Genomic DNA, 25,652 nt, shown 5'->3' with positions numbered 1-25,652 from the left:
ATTCTAGAAAATAGAACTCAGAGAATTAGAGTAGGCGAAGCTTTATTTGTCCCTGTAATTATTAAGAGGGGAATTCCTCAAGGCAGTATTATTGGACCTTTATGTTTTCTTATATATATCACTGATATGTGTAAAGAAGTGGAATCAGAAATAAAGCTTTTTGCAGATGAAGTTATACTGTACAGAGTAATAAATAAATTACAAGATTGTGAGCAACTGCAAAATTACCTCGATAATGTTGTGAGATGGACAGTAGACAATGGTATGATGATAAACTGGGATAAAAGTCAGGTTGTGAGTTTCACAAATAGGAAAAGTCCTCTCAGTTTTAATTACTGTGTTGATGGGGTGAAAGTTCCCTTTGGGGATCATTGTACATACCTAGGTATTAATATAAGGAAAGATCTTCATTGGAGTAATCACATAAATATGATTATAAATAAAGGGTACAGATCTCTGCACATGGTTATGAGGGAATATAAGCATATAAGTCTCTGGTAAGACCCTAACTAGAGTATGGTTCCAGTGTATGGGACCCTCACCAGGATTACTTGATTCAGGAACTGGAAAAAAATTCAAAGAGAAACAGCTCAATTTGTTCCGGGCGATTTCCGACAAAAGAGTAGCGTTGATAATCTTAACCATGATAGGTTAAAATGATTGTATGAAGTCTCATGCACCATACTATTTAACTAACTCTCTTTAACATTTTGCTTCAGGTAAAACTCTATCATTTCTTCGAACAAATGTTTCAACAGGGTTAATAACACCCACCTGACAGTCTTTTCGAACCAATTGATTTTACGTATGATAAATATCATTCTTGATCCGTATTGATGATACTTGATTGGAACAATAAGTTAATTTATTGAATTCACCACCTAATCAATACAATAATTCTTGTCTTAGTTGATTTACTTTGGCATGTTAACTAAAATGGTACATGTTTTGCCTTGAATTTAGGCATCATCAGCCATTATCTTAACCTTAAAATAGAATCAGGCACCTGATTTACATATACATGAAATAAAACAATTTTTTTTAAAACCTTGGAGAGACTTGAACTAAAATTAACATATGGTAAGAGACTTGTAATGAAGTTGGTTTTAAAGATATTACAACGAGTGGGGAAATATACAATTGGTGAAAGTAGTAGTGATACTGACATTAGAAGGCTTCTATTATAATTAAAATGAACAAAGCAACAGTCTGTTATGAACGAGAGATAGCATTGCTAAAAAATTATGTTGGCTGACCAGCGGTTACAACGAAAAAGACGATAAAAATCGTATTTAATAAATAATGTAGAATAAAAATGAAATATGGTCAAGTGACCAGCAAATATTTGTTTACAAGAGATAAGTCGAAAGTCGATGGCATATGGTGATGTGGTTCAATTTGATCAAATAATACGAAGTTGAAGTTGAAGAACGATGTTTAAATAGGACCTTTATGGACCATCTCAATTTGATGCAATGTTGCAATAATGTTAAGAATATGGGTTGATCGACATTCTAGTCGAAACGGAAGTGTGACAGTTGAATCTGTAAAAGGAAACCAGAAGCATGGTGTTAATTGAGTGAAAAAAAATCAAAATGAAATTAAGTGGAACTTGTGTACACTTACCATTAGACGATGGTGAGGGTAATTTGTTACGTTATTAACTGAACGTTATTGTCGACTGTCGGCTTCTTACTCCGAGTGTTATAGCTGTATGTTTGAGTTGGAGGTGGAACTGTTTGCGAAGGCGTGACCATGGGCTTGTTTGTAGTACTTGGAGGGGAGCTACTATTGGCGGGAGAGAGAGAGGGACGTATATTGCTGCGCGTATTATAACGTTGAGATGCCGTTGGAGGGAGCGATATTACAGTGGGTGTGGCTAAAGGACTATTGGTTGCATTTGAATTAGAGGTACTGGCGGCGAGGGGAAGGGAGGGGAGTGTATTAGTTGTAGAGGAGGTAGGAGGGCTTAATGATTTGAGGTTGAAAATTTTTAAGAATATATTGGTGAGGGGAATTGATTCTTGTAACAGACATAAAGTCTGTTCGTACAAGGGGCTTTTTGTTTTTATCAATGATGTCGTTTAAGTTCTTATCTTTGTTGAAATGTTGGTCGAGGAAAATGAATAAATGTTCATACTCAGTCATAAGTTTACTTTTATAAAAGTTTGCAATGTTGCAATTATAAATCACTACTACTTTCACCAATTGTATATTTCCCCACTCATTGTAATATCTTTAAAACCAACTTCATTACAAGTCTCTTACCATATGTTAATTTTAGTTCAAGTCTCTCCAAGGTTTTTTTAAAGAATTGTTTTATTTCATGTATATGTAAATCAGGTGCCTGATTCTATTTTAAGGCTAAGATAAAGGCTTATGATGAATAAATTCAAGGCAAAACATGTACCATTTTAGTTAACATGCCACAGTAAATCAAGTAAGGCAAGAATTATTGTATTGATTAGGTGGTGAATTCAATAAATTAACTTATTGTTCCAACCAATTGATTACCGTACTAACATATCCAAACACTGACATCAGCTAGCTTTGACACAACATTTTATCATTAGCAACGTCTCCACAAGAACTCCCATTTTCTTTTCTACGACTTTCTGATAAATCAACCGTACATATTTTAATACATTTGATACGTTCACACTTCTATTTTAAATAACTGACATTGATGGGAACTGAGCAAACATCCTGCTTGGATGATTGTGCTTTTACACTCAAGGCCGTCACAGTCCTAATGATGTATAAGAAGAGGATCCATTTTGGTTTTAAACGCTCAAATATTCATGATTAACCACATTATAATCTTTACAATGGCGAAAAATGAGAGTATCCTCCTATTCAATACATCATATGTTCCGTCATTAGACGGAGCAAACAAATTCAGACATGTTTCGGCTCGCTTGAGCCATCTTCAGTCAAAAAAAATTAGGGGGGTTGGAATAATTTACATAATATAAGTTGAAAAAATGCTAAAAAACATAATGAAAGAGCAAATGAAAAAACAAACAAAGAGAGCCTAGACGGAAACAAAATTAGCACAAATATACAATATTTACATCAATATGCAGAGCAGAAAACAACTTATTGCGACAAAATTCAGCCACGAATACACTTCAATAGATAAAGACCTGAAGATCTTGCATTATGAGCAAAAAGGCACCTTGCTCAACGCAATAATTTGTAAACTATGAGGTCCACAACCTCACCATGTGCTACTATTATTCATTTCCATCTGCATCATTTGTTTTCTCATTCCCTTGTTTCTTAGGTTAACGCAGTTTTTAGTATCAATTATTATTTCAAATTAACACCTGTTTCACTGAATTTTGTCGCAATAAGTTGTTTTTTGCTCTGCATATTGATGTAAATATTGTATATTTGTGCTAATTTTGTTTCCGTCTAGGCTCTCTTTGTTTGTTTTTTCATTTGCTCTTTCATTATGTTTTTTTAGCATTTTTTCAACTCATATTATGTAAATTATTCCAACCCCCCTGTCCCCGTGAAAATTGGCGATCTTATGAATATTTTAACAAGTGGAAAGCAAAAAATTTTATTGTCTGCTTGAAGCTGCAACACATCACTTGGGAACTTGTGGCGAGCCGTGAACGAGTTTTTTTTGTCGTGCAGAGGGGTGCGATACGTCACCAGCGAGACTGTGTCAAGGTTATAGCTAACCACGTGACTACCTTCGCACGCGCGACTCAGCCTGTTTCTAGAATAGTCTGCGCAAATTAAAGGTGATCATCAGCCAATTACCGTACTCGCTGAAGAACACGCCTCCCTGGGCTAATTAGATATAAGGCCTTGCTTCGAGTGAATCGCTCTCTTAATGCTTAATGCTCTTCGCTTTACGCTCTTCTTAATGCTTGTTTGCTGCGTGAGAAATCACATCACCGGACCACGTGGAAGGAGAAATTTCAAGACAAGTCGACGCCCGTTCTACCAGAATTTAGTCTGATAATTAGTGAATTCTGTGGAATAAAAACGTCTAGGAGCCAAGTTAAGTGTGACAGTGTAGACGAGCTGTTTATATTCTGCGTGTGCTTGTGCAAAATACTTAATTTTGTCATCTCAGTTACAGCTTGTGACCAGCAATCAACGAAGACGTCTTGGAATTGAAGATCTCAAGATGAAGAATTCCGCAACTACCAACATCATTTCATCGAGGGACATCCATCGCAGAGCCTCCATGGAGCTGTAAAAATGTAAGGCGTCTCTGGTAATTGGAAGAAGACTGGCCGGAGTATGCTGAAATAACTGACTGTCGACGGGAATCGAACTCTACAAAAACTTGAGTACCCTTTTTAATTTAATTTATCTGTCCTATCTTCTGTACAACTAGAGATCTTTCTTCTTAAGTCGTAGATCTATCAGTTTGCTGTAGCTAGAAATGTTTCATTTTCCTACTTCTTAAGGTGTCATGGTAGACTAGGTACGTGTGAATGAAATTTTGAAATCTATTAGAGTAGACATGTAGGTTGTCTTTGACTGACTTCCCATGCTTAAGGAATTTAAGTTTAATAATCACTGACCACACGATAAATCCACTTTATTTGTAATATTGAACGTTACCGGACGGAAAATTTGCGTGTACATTTTGAGTGAATAGGGTCGAACCTAGTGTCTTTTAAAATCACTTGTTGTTTTCTATGACGAAGTCATCTAATTTTACGACATTCCAGGAGAATCAGTAGATGTAATAATCACTTAAATAATAATAATATTGATTAAAGATCGGGTAAAACAGAAGTAAACGCTCGTGAGCCATAAAACTACTGTAGAATTCCTAAATGTGAGATAGAATGTGCTCTGTTCATGAAGGGTCTGGAATATGGCCTATCCTGAGGGATATTTGTTGCATAATTGAGTAAATGATGAATTAGTGGTGATATTGATTTATTCTTGTGTATTTGGAGCGCAAGATAGATTATAATTAGTGGAGCACGTGTTTGTGAGTGTATTTCACAGGTAGGAAGTAAAAATAATGCGAGTAAGGCTCACGTTTGCGGTAAAGTCAACCTGTAGCCCACATGATGGTAGTGCTTATGGATTTTACTAGAATCTTCCATTATAATCTCATGAATTAGATGAACTTGCGCTGATATATGAAATGTATTTCTATCAAGTGATACTCATGACTTCGATCACTAGCCACCATTGATGTAAGAGAATTTCTGTGCACGAATTAATTTTGCGAGACATTACGCGTCCCGACCATCGATAAAAATCATAACTAAAATTGCCAAGTCAGGATTCGTTGTAAATAGTGTACATAAAACGTGTTTCCCTAGTGTGAATGTGTGTGTAAATGTGTACATTTCTCTTGTGCCATGTTTATTTCATTTAATTCTGATCTGGTTGCGCACTCGCCGTGACGCGGATCACATTCATCGTTGTGTGTTGCCTTAAGAAATAATTTCATGCCCTTAAGGGAAAGTTTAATTAAATTAAGTCAAGGAAGACTAGGAAGGAATTTAATTTTATTTGCGAGATTTAAAAGGAAAGATCATCTCGTTACTTTGTAAAGGCACTCGATTTGTAACAAAATTTATTTAACTAGCTCACACGTTGGTAATGTAAATTTCTAAAAATCTGAAATACTTTAAGATTAATTTGAATAGAAATGAAATGCAAAGATTAAAGGTAGAAATTTGTCAGCCGCATGATTGCTTTAAAACATTGTGAGAATAAGTCATTAATAATTAATCAAAAATCATTACTCTGAAATATTAATGATGAACATTAGATAAATGATGCGGTGGAGAACTAGTAAGAACACGATCGTGTTACAATGAAACAGGTTAATTGAATGATAATAATAATAATAATAATCGAGATAATAACTAATTAATTTAAGAATTTTAGAAACAGTTTTTCTTTGCTACTGAAGTTCATGTTAGTGTCGTTAACCATTATTAAATATTGTAAATGATTAATTCAGTTGTGTACATAGCAAAGACCACGTGTTGAGGCAACTTTAAATTGGTGAAACTTTGAACACATGTTTATTTAGTTCTTTCAGTCAAATGTTTGGTTTAAAAAGGCAAGTGGCCTGATTACTTCTTTGGTTTCATTTACAGCACAGTAGAGCTGGAGATATGAACACGAGTCACTAAATCGAGGAAGAAACCCGATATTATGAAAGCTCTGTTATGTAAAAAGGAAATATTAGCAAGAATATTTTGTTGTTTAATTGCTTATGTGAATAAATGTCAGAGTGTTGTTTTAATATTTCTTTTTATCCTGCTTGGTCATCAATCCTTACAACCCTTAAATGCCTCTAGAAAGTGATAGCCAACGATCGAACGGTCCACCTTGGGACTCATCGCTCGATGGCTGGGCTTAGCTCGGGAAAAATGGGGGCACCCCTAAGTTTTTTCACTGAAGATGGCTCAAGCGAGCCGAAACATGTCTGAATTTGTTTGCTCCGTCTAATGACGGAATATATGATGTATTGAATAGGAGGATACTCTCATTTTTCGCCATTGTAAAGTGAAAACCGTCAATACGGAATGATTCTAATATCTTGTAACACATTATAATCTTCAAAAACTGTTAATTCATAGTATTTTTAACATACTTTCTGTGCAATATCCCTATTTTAGATGTTATAGTATAACATGTTATGAGATAGTTGTTCAACATTTTACTCTATACTTTATAAGATTAGAAAGATCCCTTATCCATTAATTTTTAAGATTGATATAGGCCGATGATGCCCGTAAAAGAAGGGTGAAACATGTACCTATGACTTTTATGTATTATGTATAAATTTTAACCACATGAAATAGTGAACTGTATTGTATTATATTGAACAGGTGGATCTATAAATATTATTATAATATTTGTGATATACGTCATCTTCAATACGGAACCAAAATGAGAATAGTAATTTGTAACTTAGTAACCAACCAGGCAAAATTCAAATTAATTAGGTTTATCAATCTTAAAATTAAAATATGCAAGTTGTCTAAATGTATAACATTTTTGAAGCAATGTTTAAATCTAAAATTGATCCCAAAATTTTTGAAACCTACACAAAGAAAGAACTTCTTAGAGGAAGTGGAGAGACAGATAGAAGATAAGGAAGTACTATTGATAGGAGATCTAAATGCACAAGTTGGAATGGAAAGACAAGGAAAGGAAGATGTTGTAGGGCCCTTTGGATATGGAAATGTAAATCCAGAAGGCAAGTTGTTGGTGGATTTTTGCATGAGGAATCAAATGATTGTTGGAAACACCTGGTTTAGGAAGAAGAACAGTCAGAAGATTACAAGGTATGGCTGGGGAGACAGACGAACAAAGACTATGATTGATTATATAATCATAGAGAAAGAACACCGGAAGAACCTTGTAGATGTAACAGCCATGCCTGAAGAAGACTTTGGTGGAGATCATAGAGTTGTTATAGGAAAACTGAAAGTTGGAAAGATTGAAAAACCCCAATTAAGAAGAGAGAAAAGAATTAAAGTATGGAAGTTGAAGGAGAAAAGCATACAAGAAGAATTTCAAAGGGAAATAATACCCTTGGTACCCAGGACAGAGGTGGGGAGAGTTGAAGATGAATGGAAAAGATTTAAGGAAGCACTGGTGGGATGTGCAGAAAAGGTATGTGGTAGAACATCAGGAAATGTGAAGGACAAAGAGACACATTGGTGGAATGATAGGGTAAAGATTAAAGTGAAGGAAAAGAAAATGGCATGGAAAGCGTGGAAAACATCTAAGACTGAAGAAAGTAGAGGAAAATATGTGGAGGCAAAGAATTTGGCCAAGAAAGTAGTGGAGGAAGAAAAGAGGAAAAGCTGGGCCTTATTCACACAGAAATTGAGAGATGATCCGCAGGGAAGCAAGAAATTACTGTATGGTATCTTAAGAAACAAAAAGAGAGATCAAGTAAACACCAGATTTGTGAAGGATGAAGGTGGCATAATTTTAACAAAGCCAGAAAAAATAAGAAATAGATGGAGAGAGTATTTTCAGAAGCTGCTGAACATAAGAACGGATGACAGTCATTCAATGGACGACCAGGAAAGGCAATTAGTTGACGAAGAAATGGATAAAGAAATTACAATGAATGAAATTGAAATGGCAGTAAGAAAGATGAAGAATGGAAAAACTGCTGGAATAGATGAAATTTCAGTGGAGATAAAGGCAGCTGGAGCTGTAGGCCTGCAGTGGACATATCGGGTTCTCAGGAATGTCTGGGAGAATAAGGAGGTCCCTGAGGATTGGCAAAAAGGAATAATCATCCCAATTTTCAAGAAAGGTGATAAAGTTTTGAAGAACTACATGGGAATTACTCTAATATCCCATCTTGCTAAGATAATGGAAAGGATACTGGAAAGTAGAATAAGGTTGAGGGTTGAGAAGCAGATACAGGAAAATCAGTTTGGTTTCAGAAGTGGAAGGTCAACAATAGAGCCCATTTTCATTATGAGACAACTAATGGAAAAGCATTGGGAGTACGGGAATGATATGGTGATGACATTCATTGATATTGAAAAGGCATATGACAGTGTCCCTAGGACGAAAGTTTGGGACAGTCTGGTGCAAAAAGGAATTGGACAGGGATTAATAAAAATGATCATGGCATTGTATAAGGAATGTTGTAGTTGCATGCAAACACAAGTTGGCAGGACAAGTTGGTTCAAAATAACTAGTGGGCTGAGACAGGGAAGTGTTCTATCACCAATCCTGTTTACAATAGTAATGGATGACATCATGAGAACAGCAAAAGCAGCATATGGAGGAAGAGAAATGAACATGATGTTATTTGCAGATGATATTGTGATTTGGGGAGAAGACGACAGGAAGGTTCAAGAACAGTTGAATGTGGTGAATGGGAAGATTGAAGAATGTGGATTGAAAATAAGTGTAGAAAAGAGTAAAACTCTTGTTATGACTAGAGGGGAGAAAGAAGGGAAAGGTCTGATTAGACTTGCAGACAAGCCCCTGGAAGTAGTGGAAACGTTTAAATATCTGGGGAGTGAATTAATGGAGAATGCTCGACTGGATGCTGAGATTAGTAAAAGGATTCAAGCTGGAAGTTGTTTCTATCATAGTGTAAGAAACATGTTATGGGACAAAGATGTGCCAATGGAAGCAAAGGATACTATGTACAAGATGTATTACGTACCCATAACAACTTACGGAGCAGAAACTTGGACAATGACAAAGAAGGATGAGAGTCGAATACAGGCAGCCGAAATGAAATTCTTGAGGGGTATGATACAGAAGAGTAGAAGAGACAAAATAAGGAATGAGAAAATCCAGGAAGAAATTGGAGTGGAAAAAATGAATGATAGAATAGAGAAGAGCCGACTAAGATGGTTTGGGCACATAAAGCGAATGAGCGACGAAAGAATGCTAAAAAAGGTGATGGAAATCCAAATGCAAGGAAGGAGAGGCCGTGGACGACCACGATTGAGATGGAAGGATACCATCCAAGGCAGCATTATAGAAAGAAACATGGACTGGGACACAGTGTTGGAGGAGGAGTGGTGGAAAGACCGAAGAAAGTGGAGAGGAACCATATTTGCCCCTACCCGGCTACAGCTGGATAAAGGGAAATGATGATGATGATGATCTCTCTAGTATAGTACAGTATAGCATAGTTTACAGTTTAGCATAGCATAAGTTAGTAGAATATAGGTTTAATTATTAAATAGCTGTAGTTTTATTTACGTCCGTGTATCAGTGTACTTAGTTCGTCGTGTTTAACATGCCTCAGTGTAGTTCAGGAAAGACAAGTGGCAAGAAATAGAGAGGTGTGGGACAAGGCACGCCCTTGAGAAGTCAGGCCCGTGAAATTGTGTCCAATGTGCGCGAGTACTTTGAGAAAGTAAAGGAGAACGGTGCTACATTGCTTCCTTTAGCACAAGCCGTACAGAGAACTGCCGACGCTACCAAAATAAGTAAATACACAGTAGTGGCAGTTGGAAAGGAGAAATACCACGCTGAGGAACAATCTCCTCGATCCTCTAAGTTTGAAATGCCGGGTAAGAAAAGGAATCGGACCTAATCAGTGATGAACTTGGATAGTTTCCAGAAAGATGCCATTCGTCATCATATTTATGACTACTACCACAGAAAAGACCACCCTACAGTACTCTTGCGAAGCTACGTGAGTCTCTGAAGGAAAGCGAACTATTTAATGGAAGCAAGACTTCATTGAATGTTGTGGTAAAGGAATGGGATTCCGTTACAAGGAATTAAACGGTCGGCGAGAGTTAATGGTGAGAAGTGATATTGTGATGTGGTGCTGCCGGTTTTTAAGGTATGTTATGAAGGAAAATTTTGATTCGATTATGCGGTTAGATGAAACATGGATTAATGCAAACCATACTGTAGGAAAAGGCTGGGCAGATGATTCTGTGGAAGGTACAATGTCAGTGCCCATTGGAAAGGGGGGAAGAATTATTGTGCTACATGCCGGTACCGCAAACGGATTTGTACCTAACTCTTTATATGTTCTGAGGTCTAAGAAGACTGGCGATTGCCACGAGGAGATCAATAGTGTTAATTTTCAGAACTGGTTTGAATACACATTAATGAATAACCTGTCTGAAAATTGTACAATAATAATGGACAACGCCCCCTACCATTCTGTAATTCAAGACAAGACAAAGCTCTGACAATGGCAGCAAAGAAGTCGATTCCGGCTGAGTGGTTACGGAGGCACAACATTCCTGGGTGGGAAGACATGAAGAAAAGTGAACTGTTGCGGCTTGTGGAAGAAAACAAGCCACAATTTCCAGTGTATGTTGTGGACAAAATTGCAAGACGTCATGGACATACAGTTATTCGACTTCCACCTTATCATTGCCATTTCAATGCAATAGAAAAGATTTGGGCTCAGATTAAGGGTTATGTTGCCACCAAAAATAAGTGTTTTACTGTACCCGAGGTGGAATATCTGTTAGCCGAAGCTGTGGCGAATGTCAGTGCCGATGACTGGAGGAAAGTTGTGCGCAGTACACAAAGATTAATACGTGAGGCGTGGGAAAATGAAGATGTACTGGAGAACTCCGTCGAAAGTTTAACAATATCTTTGGGAGCTGGTGACAGTGACAATGATTCAATGTTGGAGGGTTCCAGTAACTCTGAGATCAGTGGAGTGTTCCCTTTGTAGGCCATAACCTCCTTCCTGTGCCAGCCATGTGTTATTTCCTCATTCTCTTTTAATCTGAATAATATATTCTCTTATTAGTATCAGATGTTGTTAGTAAGTGTAGATTTTATGAATTTGTTTTCGATCCATATTTATTCGTTTTTCTGAGTACGGTATTACATTTTACTATATAGGGCTGTTTACCGCGGTCGTATTGCATCAGCCGTTCGCGCGGGCGTAGCGCGCTGGCAACAGAGGAAAGGCGATGCTCATTTGTTTTGTGAAACTTCAATTTAGAAGTAAGGCCGTGCGGAGTATAAAATCCATAAGAACAACGTTCCCGTACGTCCGATTATTAAGTGCCGTAATAGCCCTACCTATAAAGTTTCCAAATATATCCACTGTTTCCTAAAACAACATTATAAGTTTAATAACAAACATCCTTTAAAGAATTCAATCAAATTTTGCAATATTTTAAGTAAATTTGACTTACATCCTAACCACATAATGTGTTCCTATGATGTCATAAACATGTATCCAAATATACCTACCAAAGAAACGGTCAAAATTATCTATGACAATATTTCAAAACATAGCAGCCTGAGTAAGCTGGAAATTGATGAATTTATGAAGATCTTGAATTTTGTATTGAATAACAACTTTTTCTCCTTTAATGGAAAGATTTATCAACAGACTGGCTTAGCCATGGGTGACCCTTTGTCCGGCATCTTGGCTGACATTTACATTGATTCAATAGAGCATATGAAAATCAAAGCACATATAAAAGATATATGTTTATGACTAAGATTCGTGGATGACACTTTTGTGGTTATTGACAAAAATGTTACTGACAGCGACGAAGTTTTAGAGAATTTAAATAAAATTTACCCTAATATAAAATTCACTAAGGAAGACGAAGTTAAACAGTCCTTCAATTTTCTAGATATAACGATCAAGTGCGTCAATAATACTTTTGATTTTCAAATCTACAGGAAACACACACAATCTCCTATAACCATAAATAATTCCTCTTTACATCCCAATTCTCAAAAACAGGCGTCATTCTATAATTTAATACACAGAGCTTTGAAAATCCCATTCTCCCCTCACAACTTAAAAATCGAATTAAACTATATAAGGAACTTGGCTAAACTTAATGGGTTCAAAGTTGAAATTATTAACCAGTTAATTAATAAAATTAAATATAAACTATCCATGAATCTCATTCCGTATAAAACTAAAAAAACTAGTTACGCCATGTTTACGTACAACAACCCAGCCATCCACCAGATTGCCAACACACTGAAGAAATACGACATTAATACTGCCTTCAGTACGACATTAATACTGCCTTCAGAACAGTAAATACAAATCAAAGTATATTTTAATCATAATAAAGTCAATTATAAAAACAACCATTTTTCGAGATCTGGTTACAGACTAACTTGCGCTCAGTGTGGATTTAGTTATGTTGGTCAAACTGGGCGCAGCTTCTATACGAGATATATGGAGCATTACAATGCCTTCAAACATAAATATTCAGCGATGACCTCACATATGAGTGAAACAGGACACCAGTTTACATCAATTGATAAGGATCTCACTATTCTAAGATGTAAAGGCAAAGGAAAACTTATGAATGAATTAGAAAGTCTTTACGTCTTTTTAGACCAAGCCTATAACAAATGATGCCACGGAGGCAAAAAATCCTTTATATGAGCTAAGTCCAAAGTTATTAGGTGTTGTGAATTCGAAACATAATACAATTCCGCAGACTTTCTAAAGCTCCCACCACCTCGCCAAATGTTAGGCCTGCCCATCTTGCTCCTAACACCTGCGTGCAACGATTTTATCGTTAGCAACGTCTCCACAAGAACTCCCATTTTCTTTTATTTTCTACAACTTTCTGATAAATCAACCGTACATATTTTAATACGTTTGATACGTTCACACTTCTATTTTAAATAACTGACATTGACGGGAACTGAGCAAACATCCTGCTTGGATGAGTGTGCTTTTACACTCAAGGCCGTCACAGTCCTAATGATGTATAAGAAGAGGATCCATTTTGGTTTTAAACGCTCAAATATTCATGATTAACCACATTATAATCTTCAAAAACTGTTAATTCATAGTATTTTTAACATACTTTCTGTGCAATATCCCTCTACAATATCTACATAGATTATGTAATGAGAAGAGCACTGGATGGCTGGGATAGTGGAATTTCAGTCGGTGGTAGGAAAATCAACAATTTACGCTTTGCTGATGATACTACACTCATTGCAGGAAGTCGACAAGAACTTGATGAATTGCTCTCTAGAGTGACAATCATTAGTTCGGATTTTGGTCTAGAAATTAACATGAAAAAGACCAAACTAATGATTATCAACTGACAAAGTCAAATCCCAATCCAAATAACAGGATGTCTGAAAGATCTGGAGTTGGTGAATGATTGTGTATATCTGGGCTCCATAATCAGTAACACGGGAAATTGTGATAAAGAAATAAAACTACGGATTGTCCTAGGTCGTACCGCAATGGTTAAACTTACAAAGATCTGGCAGAACCGGGCATTATCCAAAACAGTGAAAATAAGATTGGTGGAATCACTGGTGTTCTCTGTTTTCCTGTACGGCTGTGAGACCTGGACTGTGAAGGCTAGTGACAAGAACCGAATAGATGCCTTTGAGATGTGGTGTTGGCGGAGAATGCTCCGTATACCATGGTCAGGAAGAACAAATGCCTCCATTATAGAAGAACTGAGCATCACAAAACGTTTATCTTCCCGCGTTAGTGAGAGTTACCTCCAGTTCCTGGGACACATTTTGAGGAGAGGAGACAATTTAGAAAAGACCATTCTGCAAGGCACCAGACCAAGAGGCAGAACAACAAGTAGATGATTAGACCAAGCAAAGAAGATCACCGGTCTACCTCTTCACAATATCTTAAGAAGAGCTGAAGACCGCTCAGCATGGAAAAATCTCGTTAAGGATGCAGTACTAACGAAGTGAAGAAATGAGGTCACGACGCTCAGCAATGAGTAAACCGACTGATGACTGAGTATAACATTTTATGAGACCATTGTTCAACATTTTACTCTATACTTTATAAGATTAGAAAGATCCCTTATCCATTAATTTTTAAGATTGATATAGGCCGATGATGCCCGTAAAAGAAGGGTGAAATGTGTACCTATGACTTTTATGTATTATGTATAAATTTTAACCACATGAAATAGTGGATTGTATTGTATTGAACAGGTGGATCTATAAATATTATTATAATATTTGTGATATAAGTGGTATGTTACATGTTACAAATTTCATATAAGTGGTATGTTCCAAGCTGTCAGTGGAGAGATGGCGTGGGAGGACATCAGTAGACAAATAAGTTTGAGTGGTGTCTTTAAAAGTAGGAAAGATCACAATATGAAGATAAAGTTGGAATTCAAGAAGACAAATTGGGGCAAATATTTGTTTATAGGAAGGGGAGTTAGGGATTGGAATACCTTACCAAGGGAGATGTTCAATAAATTTCCAATTTCTTTGCAATCATTTACGAAAAGGCTAGGAAAACAACAGATAGGGAATCTGCCACCTGGGCGACTGCCCTAAATGCAGATCAGTAGTGACTGATTGACTACTACATAGTTCGGGCAAAATTTTTATTTTTTACGTCACTTTCAAATGCAAGTTTTTAGCTGCATTATTTATTCCAAATTCACACGATAGAAATACTTCACCTCTCCAGAAATTTGGGCATATTTTCTTATTTAGACGAAGAGATTCAGGCTGTACTGTGAAAAAAAGTAGAAGGTTGGACTGTGGATAGTTCAATGTTTTCAGTTCTACTATACCAAAATCATCATCTTCATTTCCCGTTTACAGCTTTCCAGGTTGTGTTATGAATCAAGGACCTCCATTGCTGCCTGTCTCTCCACTGTTCTTCTCCTTTTTTAAGTACATCTGCAAATAATCTCAGCCTTTGTGGATGGGGTTAACTTCCAATAATTAACCATGGGATCGTCCCCAGCTCGAGGATAGAGGGTTCCTACAGAACGTAGGGCTGGTTGAAGTACCCAATACAACCCACCGTCTCTCCAGGGGTCAAAAATATGGACGCCCTTGCCCTAGGTAAAGGGTGAAGACGTCAACGGCATCTACGGTGTTGATGGACTCCGGTACGGTGGAAATGGCGGAGGGGGCAAACCCGTAGCGTCTGTACTCCAGAGGAGCGGCTACAAAAGGCGGCTGACTCCATGTTAGGGGGGGCCTAATTTGAACCTGGCAGAAGGTAATAAAATTCCTTTGGGAGTGGTGAACCCATCGTACAAACAGCCTATAAAATGAGTGTGAGTGAATAGGGGCCTCGGAAAATGCTACTATACCAAAAATTATTCGTAAATAGATAAATTTTGTATTTCAAATGTAATTGTGTTTATTTGTGGCTTAAGCAGCCACATTAAACAATTCATTTTTTTATTATTCGAGCAGGCTTAGTAGTATAACTTGAATGTAAAAGTTTTCTCCCATACATTTAAAGAATGTTTTTCATAAGACTAGTATAATTAAATTACTTTCGATATGTACTTTCTGATTAAGAGCTTCATTTTGGATGGCCGACACCTTCATACGATACTATGTTTTGCTGTTGTGTATTCAGTTCAGTGCCAGGGTCCATGTTAAAATATGGTAGTGCTGAAAGTGTTAAGCCTCGTACAAAGTGAATGTCAACGATGCTACTTGAACTTATCCTGTAATTTCTTCTTATCCCACTCACACATGGGCAGAGGATGGCTTGCCAATAGACTCTCTGCTCAAGGAATGTTGGGTTCAAAGAAAGGTCCTTAATGATCCATTCACGAAGAAGAGCTCGAGCCTCCAATGAGAAATCTTGTGAGAGGCAGTTAATTTCCCAACAGTGATGTGTGTGTACATGGAAGAGGCATTGTTTGGTCTTTTGACAGTGCTGCTTTGTAAAGAAAGATGTGAACATACCTGATACATCTGACAGGCAAACAGAGTCGCCACCCATGCTGCATGGAGTAGAGCGTTGGCCGCAACCCAGGCTACCCACGCTTCACACCTGCCGATCACACCCAGGCCTGCGGAGAAGACACGATGTGCAGGATTCTGACCACTGAAGACACTGTTAGTCTTAAGTTTTAAGAATAAACAGTAAAACCTCATTAAGATGTTTCTGGGAAAACATATTTCTGAATATCTCATTTAAAAACTACCCAATAGGGATACAGAATAGCTTTACATTGTCTATGTACAGTGAAAGCTGTATTTACCATTTCTGGAGATGAGCAATAAAAGGTGTGAAAAACTTCAGAGATCGAATATGAAATCTGTTTCCAATGAAGACTATAAAAGTAATAGGGCTTTAAAAGATGTGAAAAACACAAGAGAAAAAATTAGAAATCCTTTTACACTCAGGCTCATAAAAGTAACAACAAATTATTGCAGTTTACTGTCTTCGTTTTAGAAAGTTGCTTTACGTCGCACTGACAAAGATAGGTCTTATACCGACGATGGGACAGGAAAGGGCAGGAAGTGTACGTGACCTTAATTAAGGTAATTTGCCTGGTGTGAAAATGAGAAACCATGGAAAACCATCTTCAGGGCTGCTGACAGTGGGGTTCAAACCCACTATCTCCCGAATACTGGCCACACTTAAGCGACTGCAGTTATTGAGCTCAGTTACTATCTTTCTAAAACAAATGTTAGCTGATCAGTGGTTTTCTGGTCGTGAATTACTCTGAGGTTACACCGACTTGCCCCACACGATGTCAATAATCATGTGCCAGCTAGTGGTTTAGGAACAGAACACAGACAGATATGGATGCGTCATCACTTACTATGTAGTAACAAAACAAATGGTTGTTGAAGTGCTGCACTATTTTAGTCGGAACACCTGCTCACTCGAACTTAACACTGCATATGCCCCTCACACAGTCGTTTTCTTTCAATTTTGTCACTTTGCTTATTATAGCGTTCGGAGTCAAAGGGTCAAGTTTTAACATTTGCATCAACTCTATGCACTTAACATGTGGTTTCACGACTTCTTATCTATAACTAGGCTATCATAAGACAAATACGTACCACACTACTGAATTTCTCAGGATTATGTTCCTAGTCCGTACAACTCGATACAAAATACATTTCTAAATACTCACTGGAAAGCGAAATACAAGCATAAGTGAACTTTCCTGAAGCTAACAACTTACTCCCCTAAGGTGGAACTTATCCCGTGAAGATTGACAATTCAAGGTCTTTTCCTGTTATTGTGCAATTTTCCCCGATTGACACAAGCGATGCCAAAGGACCTTTTGTAGCTGGGAAAAATGTAATCATACTAACTGGTAATAGTGACAAGTTAACTATTTTAATATAGATTTAATACAGTAGGAATCAGGACTTGGAATTTGCGAGGTGCTAATGTTAATGAGGTTTCAATGTACTAAAACAGTTTATAAACATAGCTCAAATTCAAATGGTGCTACAGGATAAACTTGTCATGGTGATGCTGAAAGAGTTTCTTCTGCTCCACCAGACACACGAGGGCTTTAGAGATGGCCCATCTATTTAAAAAATGTCTACACTTTGTGCTATGCCCACCTGTTAGTTACTTTTCAGCTGGTACAGATGAAAATTAATATAGTTTTGCTAACAAAGAAATTTCTAGGCAGTTTATTTATAATCCATCCCAGTGTACTTGTGAGATGGGATAAACACCACTGAAGGGCAAAAGAACACTGGCTACGTCTGATGTTCATATCCACAAATTGTTTTCGCCTTATTACTGAATAGAAATAATAAACATATTATTCTCGATATTGCTAACAGAAATCAGGCTGGATTTACTTAAACTTCTACGTCGAGAGAGAGGGCAGATCACTGTGGCAAGATGAAAACTTAAACGTGTTAACGAAGAATCCTCTTGCGATATCTGTGTAAGTTGGCGGTGCAGCCAAAAGAGCTCCCGGGCTAATACAGTGAGGGAGATAGACCATGTGGAGATTAGTGTTCTCGTGTATAGAATATATACGTATAGTAGCATTGTGTAGTTTAGTGCAGTGCAGACTTGTTCCATTTACAGTATACGTAATTATACATCTGTGATAATTCCCATGCAATGGCTGAGCCTGGGCCTTCTATAATTAAACAGCAGAAAGGAAAAAAAATTATCGGTGGTGAAAAGAAATGAGATTTGAATATATTTATGAAGTTTTGCGACGACTATCCAGAACGTATTCTTGAAGTAACAGCTTTAGCTGAAAGTGCTTCAGAGATTTCTAAGACCCACATCTATTGTGCAAGGAGTGAGGTAAAGACTAGTGGGAAAAGCCAACTAAAAGGTATGACAATTTCATAAAGGATGGCATTCGTATAAATTCTTTTTCATGAATGAAGTTCCTACATTAAACAAAATTTTATCTTCAGTGAATAGCGACAACGATTTGCCTAATTTCTCTGGCTCAATTCTGAATAGCATACGCTTCTAAAATAATGAATTTTAAGTTCAATGTACAAAATTGCCGGTCAGCATTAACCCAGAAGGATGAAATAGTGTTGTGGAGATGCAAGTAATTGCAGCAAATAAAGAAGTTTCATGCAAATTCTAGGCCTACTTACTATCTTGAGATGTGGATAAATGCAGGTCACACTATATCAAAAGTGTGGAAGTCTGGTAAGCAAGCATTTCTCGGGGGATTATCGACTAGTTTAACAAATCTCTCCAGAAGGGGAAAGAGACTTGTTCTTCACACCGAGAGTGAAAAATGGATTCAATGATGGAGGACTGCTGCTATTTGAATCAAAATCCACAAAGGAAGATGGACTGTAATTTATTTGAAAAGTCGCTTAGAGATGTTCTACCTAAACTTTTTTTTAAAATGCCGTCAGTGTGTCAGATAATGTCTCTTTTCACCCTGTTAAGGTTGAGAAATTACCCAATAAACCTTGGACTAAAGCAACACAAACATGGCTGGATATGAAAGGCATTCACTATGAAGTAAAGAGCTTAAAATTAAGAGCTCTAGTTCACATTTGCACTGCTTGTAATGAGTACCGCTATAGAATCTGGGAGATAAGTTCTGAGATTGTTCTTTAAAACCTATGGAATTTGTGTGGAGCAAGATTACCGTGTAATTCCGAATACCACCCGCACTTTTTTCCCCAAAATATCGGTTCTAAATCTTGGGTGCAGGTCATATTCAAGCCGTTTATTCTCGTAAATATTTACTACGTTTACATGGAGTACTGACATAGATTTGAATACGGTTAACATACTCAATATACCACATATAAACGGGCATTCAGATCTTATTGTGTTTTAGTTGCGTTCTAGAAAACAAGATCGATTTTTATCAATACGGTTACAATGGCATGTAAACGCGAAATGTAAGGTAATGAAATACGGTAAATCAAAGAATACGGGTAAATATGCGGTAAATATGAAAGCCGCTGCTGCGGATGCTCGACCGTCATTTGTTTCACAAATGTTGCTGGCATGCTGGGTGCGCGAATAGCTGATCTCGCAGGATATTGTACTTTGCGAGAGTCGAGACTGTTGGGTACGGATGCCTACCTCGCTTACATTCGAGTTCCGTATCTGTGTCCTGATTTATACGTGTGAATTCTATCATACATGTGATAATAAATAAGTATTGATCAGGTGGAACATTTCTTTCTTTTATGACATTCCGTATCTGTCCCGTGAAAGTGCTGTCTCGATAGTAAGCGATGGATTCAAAACGGCGTCTGCGGTCATTTAATGTGCGTGAGAAACTTAAAGTTGTAAGCGAAGCTGAAATATAAGTAAATTGTGCCATTGGCAGAAAGTACGATATTGATGAATCGTGTATTCGTAATTGGCGGAAGAAGAAGGAAAACTTCTAAAAAGTAACGGCGACCGCAGAGCGTTTCGCGGGCGGAGTGTAGTACTTCCAGAAATTGAAGAACAATTCCACAAATTTGTGATAGAAAAACGTGAGTTAGGATATGGTGTTTCTAGTTAAATGTGTCAATTGAAAGCACTAGAGATCTCAAAACACAGGGTTTTACTGCAAGCCGTGGATAGATACGGAACTTTTATCGGAGAAAGGTATTGTGCATTTGGAGACGTACGTCTATTTCACAACGTCTCCGTGGGGCGAACGAAGAAAAATTAACGACCTTTCAGCATCGCATAATTCATCTGAGGAAGCAAAATTCTTATTTGCTGTTGCAAATTGGGAATGCTGACCGGACACCCGTCTATTTTGAAATTTGTTGGAAAATACAGTGGATACGATGGATTCTAAAAGAGTAACCATAAGAACAGGTGGTAACGAAAAGCAACGATGCACGGTAATGTTGTGCGTATAAGAGGATAATCCAAACTCCCTCCATATGTGGTTCTGAAAAGGACGACACTTCGGAAAGAAAACTTGCCGTCCGGTGTTATTGTTAGAACACATGAGTCCGGCTGGATGGACAGTGCATTAGTTGAGGACTGGGTGAAGTGCGTTTGGCAACGTAGCCCGGGAGCTTTGTTACTAAAACGAAACATGCTTGTGTTGGACAGTTACCAAGGACATACAACTGACACCGTAAAAGATATGATGAGGTAAGGGAAAACCGATCTTGCGATAATTCCGGGAGGACTCACTTCTATTCTACAGCCATTGGATGTGTGCCTGAACCGGCCTTTCAAAACTGCAATGGAACAGTTGTACACCGAATGGATGTCTGATGGTGATCACACATTAACACCACCGGACGAGTGAAGAGGCCTGAAGTGGGACTAATATGCAGCTGGATCAAGGGAAGGGCACCTGATTCAGAAAGCGATGGAACCAACTTGAGGGAAGAATATTCTGGATGTGGTGCTGGTAAAACCAGATGAGCTCTATAGAGAAACCGAAGTAATAGTTGGTATTAGTGTTCACAGTCGATTGGAGCCCTGCAAACGAAGCAGACGTGTGTGCGGAGTGCTGAGTGTTGTGGCGTAAGCATAATGGGAATAAGCATAGAACTCTACCGAGCGGTCATCGGCCGATGGAACAATCGAATAAAATATCAGGTATGTGGTTTAAAATGTGATATAAAATACTCTGAAATCGTGCTGGCAGCGTTAGTGATTGCTGCATTATTAGTAATTGGAGGAGTGGAAAGCAACCCTGGGCCACTGAATTGGGAAGATATAGCTAAGATCAAGGAGGTGATAAAAGAGGGCAGCCAAACAGACACAACGAGGGAGCTCATTATGGCACAGAATAAAGATATTCAGGATATGAAAGACAGCCTTTGGGGTGATATGGCAGGTATAAAAGAATCTCTAGATAAATACCAGGAAGAAATGAAAATTGCTAAGGAACACCGACTGGTATTGGAGCAGCGCACACGGGAGCTGGAGATGCAGGTCCGGAGATCAGTGCTTGCCCAACGTAGCAGATGTCTGGTCATACATGGGATTAAGGACAATAGAAGCGAGGACAAACTGGCGTTACTAGATGCTGTGTTGGAAGTGTTCATACAAGGAGTGAAAGTAAATTGCACGGAATCCGATGTGGACGACGTGCAGAGAATAGGAAGGATCCAAGGGAACAGACCAATTAAAGTACAATTGGTATCTGGAATGAAAACCCACCAAATTCTCCGGAATGCCAGGAATTTAAAAGGGACGGAAGTCTGGATCCAGAGAGACCTGGGAATTGAAGAAAGGAAAGAGATGAAAATCCTACGATTCCACTTGGGGAGAGCAAGAAGAGAGGGCCTTACAGCGTTTATTAGAGGCAAGAGACTATTCATCACAGGCGATGGTTGGAGAAAGAACTACACGCCATCCCAGCTGGAATCCCTGGCGCGAGGAGGAAGTGCGGTACCGGCACAACACGGAAGAAAGAATGATGACGTGCAGGAAACAGGAGCAGAGCTCGTGTCGCCAAGGTTGCTGACACCTACTGACAGTGAGGGCGTTGCCACTACTACGGAGAAATGACCTGTAAGTAAATGTTTAACACCTGATGAGGAACCGGGTAATAGCTCGTGTACTACTCCGGTAGCTGAAAAAAGCAGCTGCAGGACAGAGGACGATAAGAAAAAGAAGCAGGGACAGAGCTTGAAGGACTTATGGGCTAAGAAGGGAGTGTTCTCAGATGGAAAAGGTAATAAACGGGAAGGAAATAAGTTAGGGGAAATTTGTAGTTCCCCTCATGGAAGTATAGTACAAATTGATAAAACAATAAACACACGTAGTAAAACAGGTAGTGTCTCAGATAATAGGAAAGTGAAATAACTAGCATTGAAAATTGGTTTTGTAAATATAGAAGGCATATTAAGTAAACTGGGGAATGATGGAGTGTCTGAGCTTGTGGAAAATTTTGAGATATTTGCTTTTTTAGAAACATGGATGCCGGAAGGAAAGATTTTAACATGGAAGGGCTATGTTACGAGAAGTGTAATAAAAAGAAAACGAGGGACTCGAGGGAGAATTCCGGGAGGAATAACACTTCTGATAAAGGAAGAGTTTAGTAGTCAGATAGAAGAATTGCCTAACGAAATGCAAGATGTAATTTGGATCAAACTTAAACTGGAAGGGAGTAAACAGAGAGACATATGCTTAGCCTTTATATATAACCATCCGATGGGGTCACCATATACCAATGTGAACTTTTTTGAGGATTTAATAGAGGAGATTAACCTAATGAGAGGTAAATATGAAGAAGCAGGAATCATTATGTTGGGGGATTGGAACGCACGAATTGGAGAGTCAATTCCCGCATATAGTAAAGAAGGAATAGAGCCAATGAGAGGTAGCAGAAACAGTCGGGATAAGGAACGTAATGTATATGGGGATAAACTACTAGAACTATGTACCGCAGAGAATTTATATATTCTAAATGGATGGTGGTGGGGAGATGAAACGAGAAAGCTAACATATATTACAGCGCAGGGAGGTAGTGTAATTGATTTGGTTGTGTGTACGGGAGATATTTTAGAGATGGTAAAGGAAATAGAGATATTAGAATGGGCCGAATCACATCATTCCCCGGTATCTGTTACCCTAGAAGTGTATGAGAAAGAACAGGAGGAACGTAACACTGTAACAGAAAAAGATAATATTAGGATAATTAATAAATACAAGTGGTACAAGAATACCCCAAAAAGAGTAGAGTCATATTTAAAGGGAGAAGAATTCCAGATAATTAAGAGTGGAATAGAGACTGCGTTACTGAGTAGTAAGGTGGACTTAGCGGTAGAACTGGTAGAGAAACCCTTTAAAACTATAGCTCATGTGAAAAGGAAACAGAATAATAATAATAAAGATAAAAGGAAAGGATGGTACAATGATGTGTGTAAAACAAAGAAAATGGAGGTGATTAGAGCCCTAAAGGCATATAGAAAAGAGGGGGAGCCTAAGGTTCGGGCACACTATTGTAAACTAAGAAAAGAATATAAAGTGTTGTTAGTAGAGCAAAAGAGGATATGGCAACAGGAGGAGGCAAAATTAATAAACATAGACTGTAAGAATAATCAAAGTGATAAGGTATGGAATAGAATTAATAAAATAAGTAGAGGTGAGAGAGGATATGCCAATGTTAAAATTGAGAATGGAGTCTGGATTGATTATTTTAATAAATTGCTAGGAGGACAGGATACTTGGATAAATAACAGAACATGTATGGATATCTCGAGGGGCTTAGAGATTTGTATCCCCTGCTTAGATGAAGAAATAACAGAATGTGAGGTTTTAGAAATGATTAGAAAGGTCAAATGTAGGAAAGCGGGGGGCTTCAGTGGTATAACTAATGAATTTTGGAAAGAAGCAGTAAAAAGTCAACAAATGCTGGAAATATTAGTAAAATTGTTCAATAGGATATTTGATTCTTTGGAGTTTCCTAAGGCATGGCAGACAGGTATAATATGTCCAATTTACAAGAAGCGTGGGGAGAGAAGTAATCCAAACAACTACAGAGGTATAACACTATTGGACTCCCTAAGTAAATTATATACAGGAATTCTGGCAAATAGACTGATGAAATGGGCGGAAGAATTCTCCATCCTCTCGAAATATCAAAGTGGTTTCAGAAAACGCAGAAGAACAATAGATAACATCATGATTGTAAAAACAATAATAGATAAGTATATAAAACCGAAAGCAGGAAAATTATATATATCGGCTATAGATTTTGAAAAGGCCTTTGACACAGTCAGCAGGGGTGCATTGTTCGCAAAATTACGCCTATTAGGGGTATCTAGTAAGATGGTACAAGCATTGGAGGCAGTTTACCGAAGGGTGCAATGCAGTATAAGGGTAGGTGATGGGGTAGCATGTGGTCAAATAGATTCTTTATTGGGTTTGAAACAAGGATGTAAGCTATCTCCTATTTTATTTCTGTTATTTATAAACGATATACTAAACGGACATGGAGGTGATAACTGGACGAGTCCAGTTTTAGTAAATCAAGAAATACCAGGCCTAATTTTCGCGGACGATGTCCTGCTGATGATGTTAACGACCGGAGGCATGCAAAAGAGCATTAATGCTGTGACAGAGTTTGCTAAAACGTGGTCATTAAAAATTAAGATTTCCAAGACGAAAGTTCTGATCTGTAAGAAAGGCTGTAAACGAGCGAAGAATGAACAATGGACGATTGATGGTTGTCAAGTGGAGGTCACAAATAGATTAGAGTACCTGGGAATATATATAGCAAACAACGGGAAGTGGATCCATCAAATAAAACAAGCCAAATGGAAAGGTCTTGCAGCATTATCAGTAATTAGAATTCTTGAAAATAAATTCCCAAATATAGACTATAAGATTCAGAGAAATGTCCTGCAAGCCGTAGTTAAAAATCGAATGCTTTATGGAGCTGAGCTATGGGGTGTAGAGAAAGAGTGTGAGATGCTGAATCAGGTTATAAGTAAGTTCTGTAAAATTGTAATGGGGTTACCAAATTGTACAGCAAATTGTGGAGTAAGATTAATATGTGAAGAAAATATCCAAGTAGATGTTCTTAAGAGAGTTCTGAAATATCTGTTGAGATTGAAAGGAAGAGAGGGTGGCGAGCTTCTGCAGATCGCATATCAACATCAGAGAGATAATATCCAGGGAGAGTATTGGTTAACGAAAATCAGAAGTATATTAGATAGGTTGGGATATGGAAGTTATTGGGAGAGGTTGGAAAGATCAACGAATAAACTAATCATTAGACGACTCAGAGATATTCAAAGACAGTGGTTGGTATCCGAGTGTAGAAGCAAGGCGACCCTCTCAGAGTTTATTAGGATAAGGCAGGATATGAACATAAATATTGTGGGTGTAAATAGAAGAGAAATCAGGGGTTTGATATGGTGGTTAATGGGAATTTACAAGAATAGGGGATGGATTAAAGTGAAAGATGCAACAAGGTGCCTTCTCTGTGGTGAAAACAGAGAAGAATTTCACATGTTGAAATCATGTAAAGAAACCATAGCGGTGAAAAGGAAATTTTTGAATAACAAGGAACAATATATGATAAATGAGGATG

At 37.8% G+C, this 25,652-nt stretch overlaps 1 protein-coding gene across 1 annotated transcript in view; it reads right to left on the bottom strand.

Annotated features, from left to right (window-relative positions):
* The window catches only part of Hip14 (palmitoyltransferase Hip14), a 98,599-nt gene that overhangs the window by 17,599 nt on the left and 55,348 nt on the right, over window positions 1–25,652 (bottom strand). The window contains exon 11 of the mRNA XM_067156767.2: window positions 16,129–16,235. Within this exon, the coding sequence (XP_067012868.2) occupies window positions 16,129–16,235 (107 nt within the window). The remainder of the gene's footprint in view (window positions 1–16,128; window positions 16,236–25,652) is intronic.

Source organism: Anabrus simplex, chromosome 12 (assembly GCF_040414725.1).
Source record: "Anabrus simplex isolate iqAnaSimp1 chromosome 12, ASM4041472v1, whole genome shotgun sequence".
NCBI classification, from domain to species: Eukaryota; Metazoa; Arthropoda; class Insecta; order Orthoptera; family Tettigoniidae; genus Anabrus; species Anabrus simplex.
The sequence above is the reverse complement of the archived record's forward strand: the minus strand, read 5'-3'. Positions and strand labels throughout refer to the sequence as shown.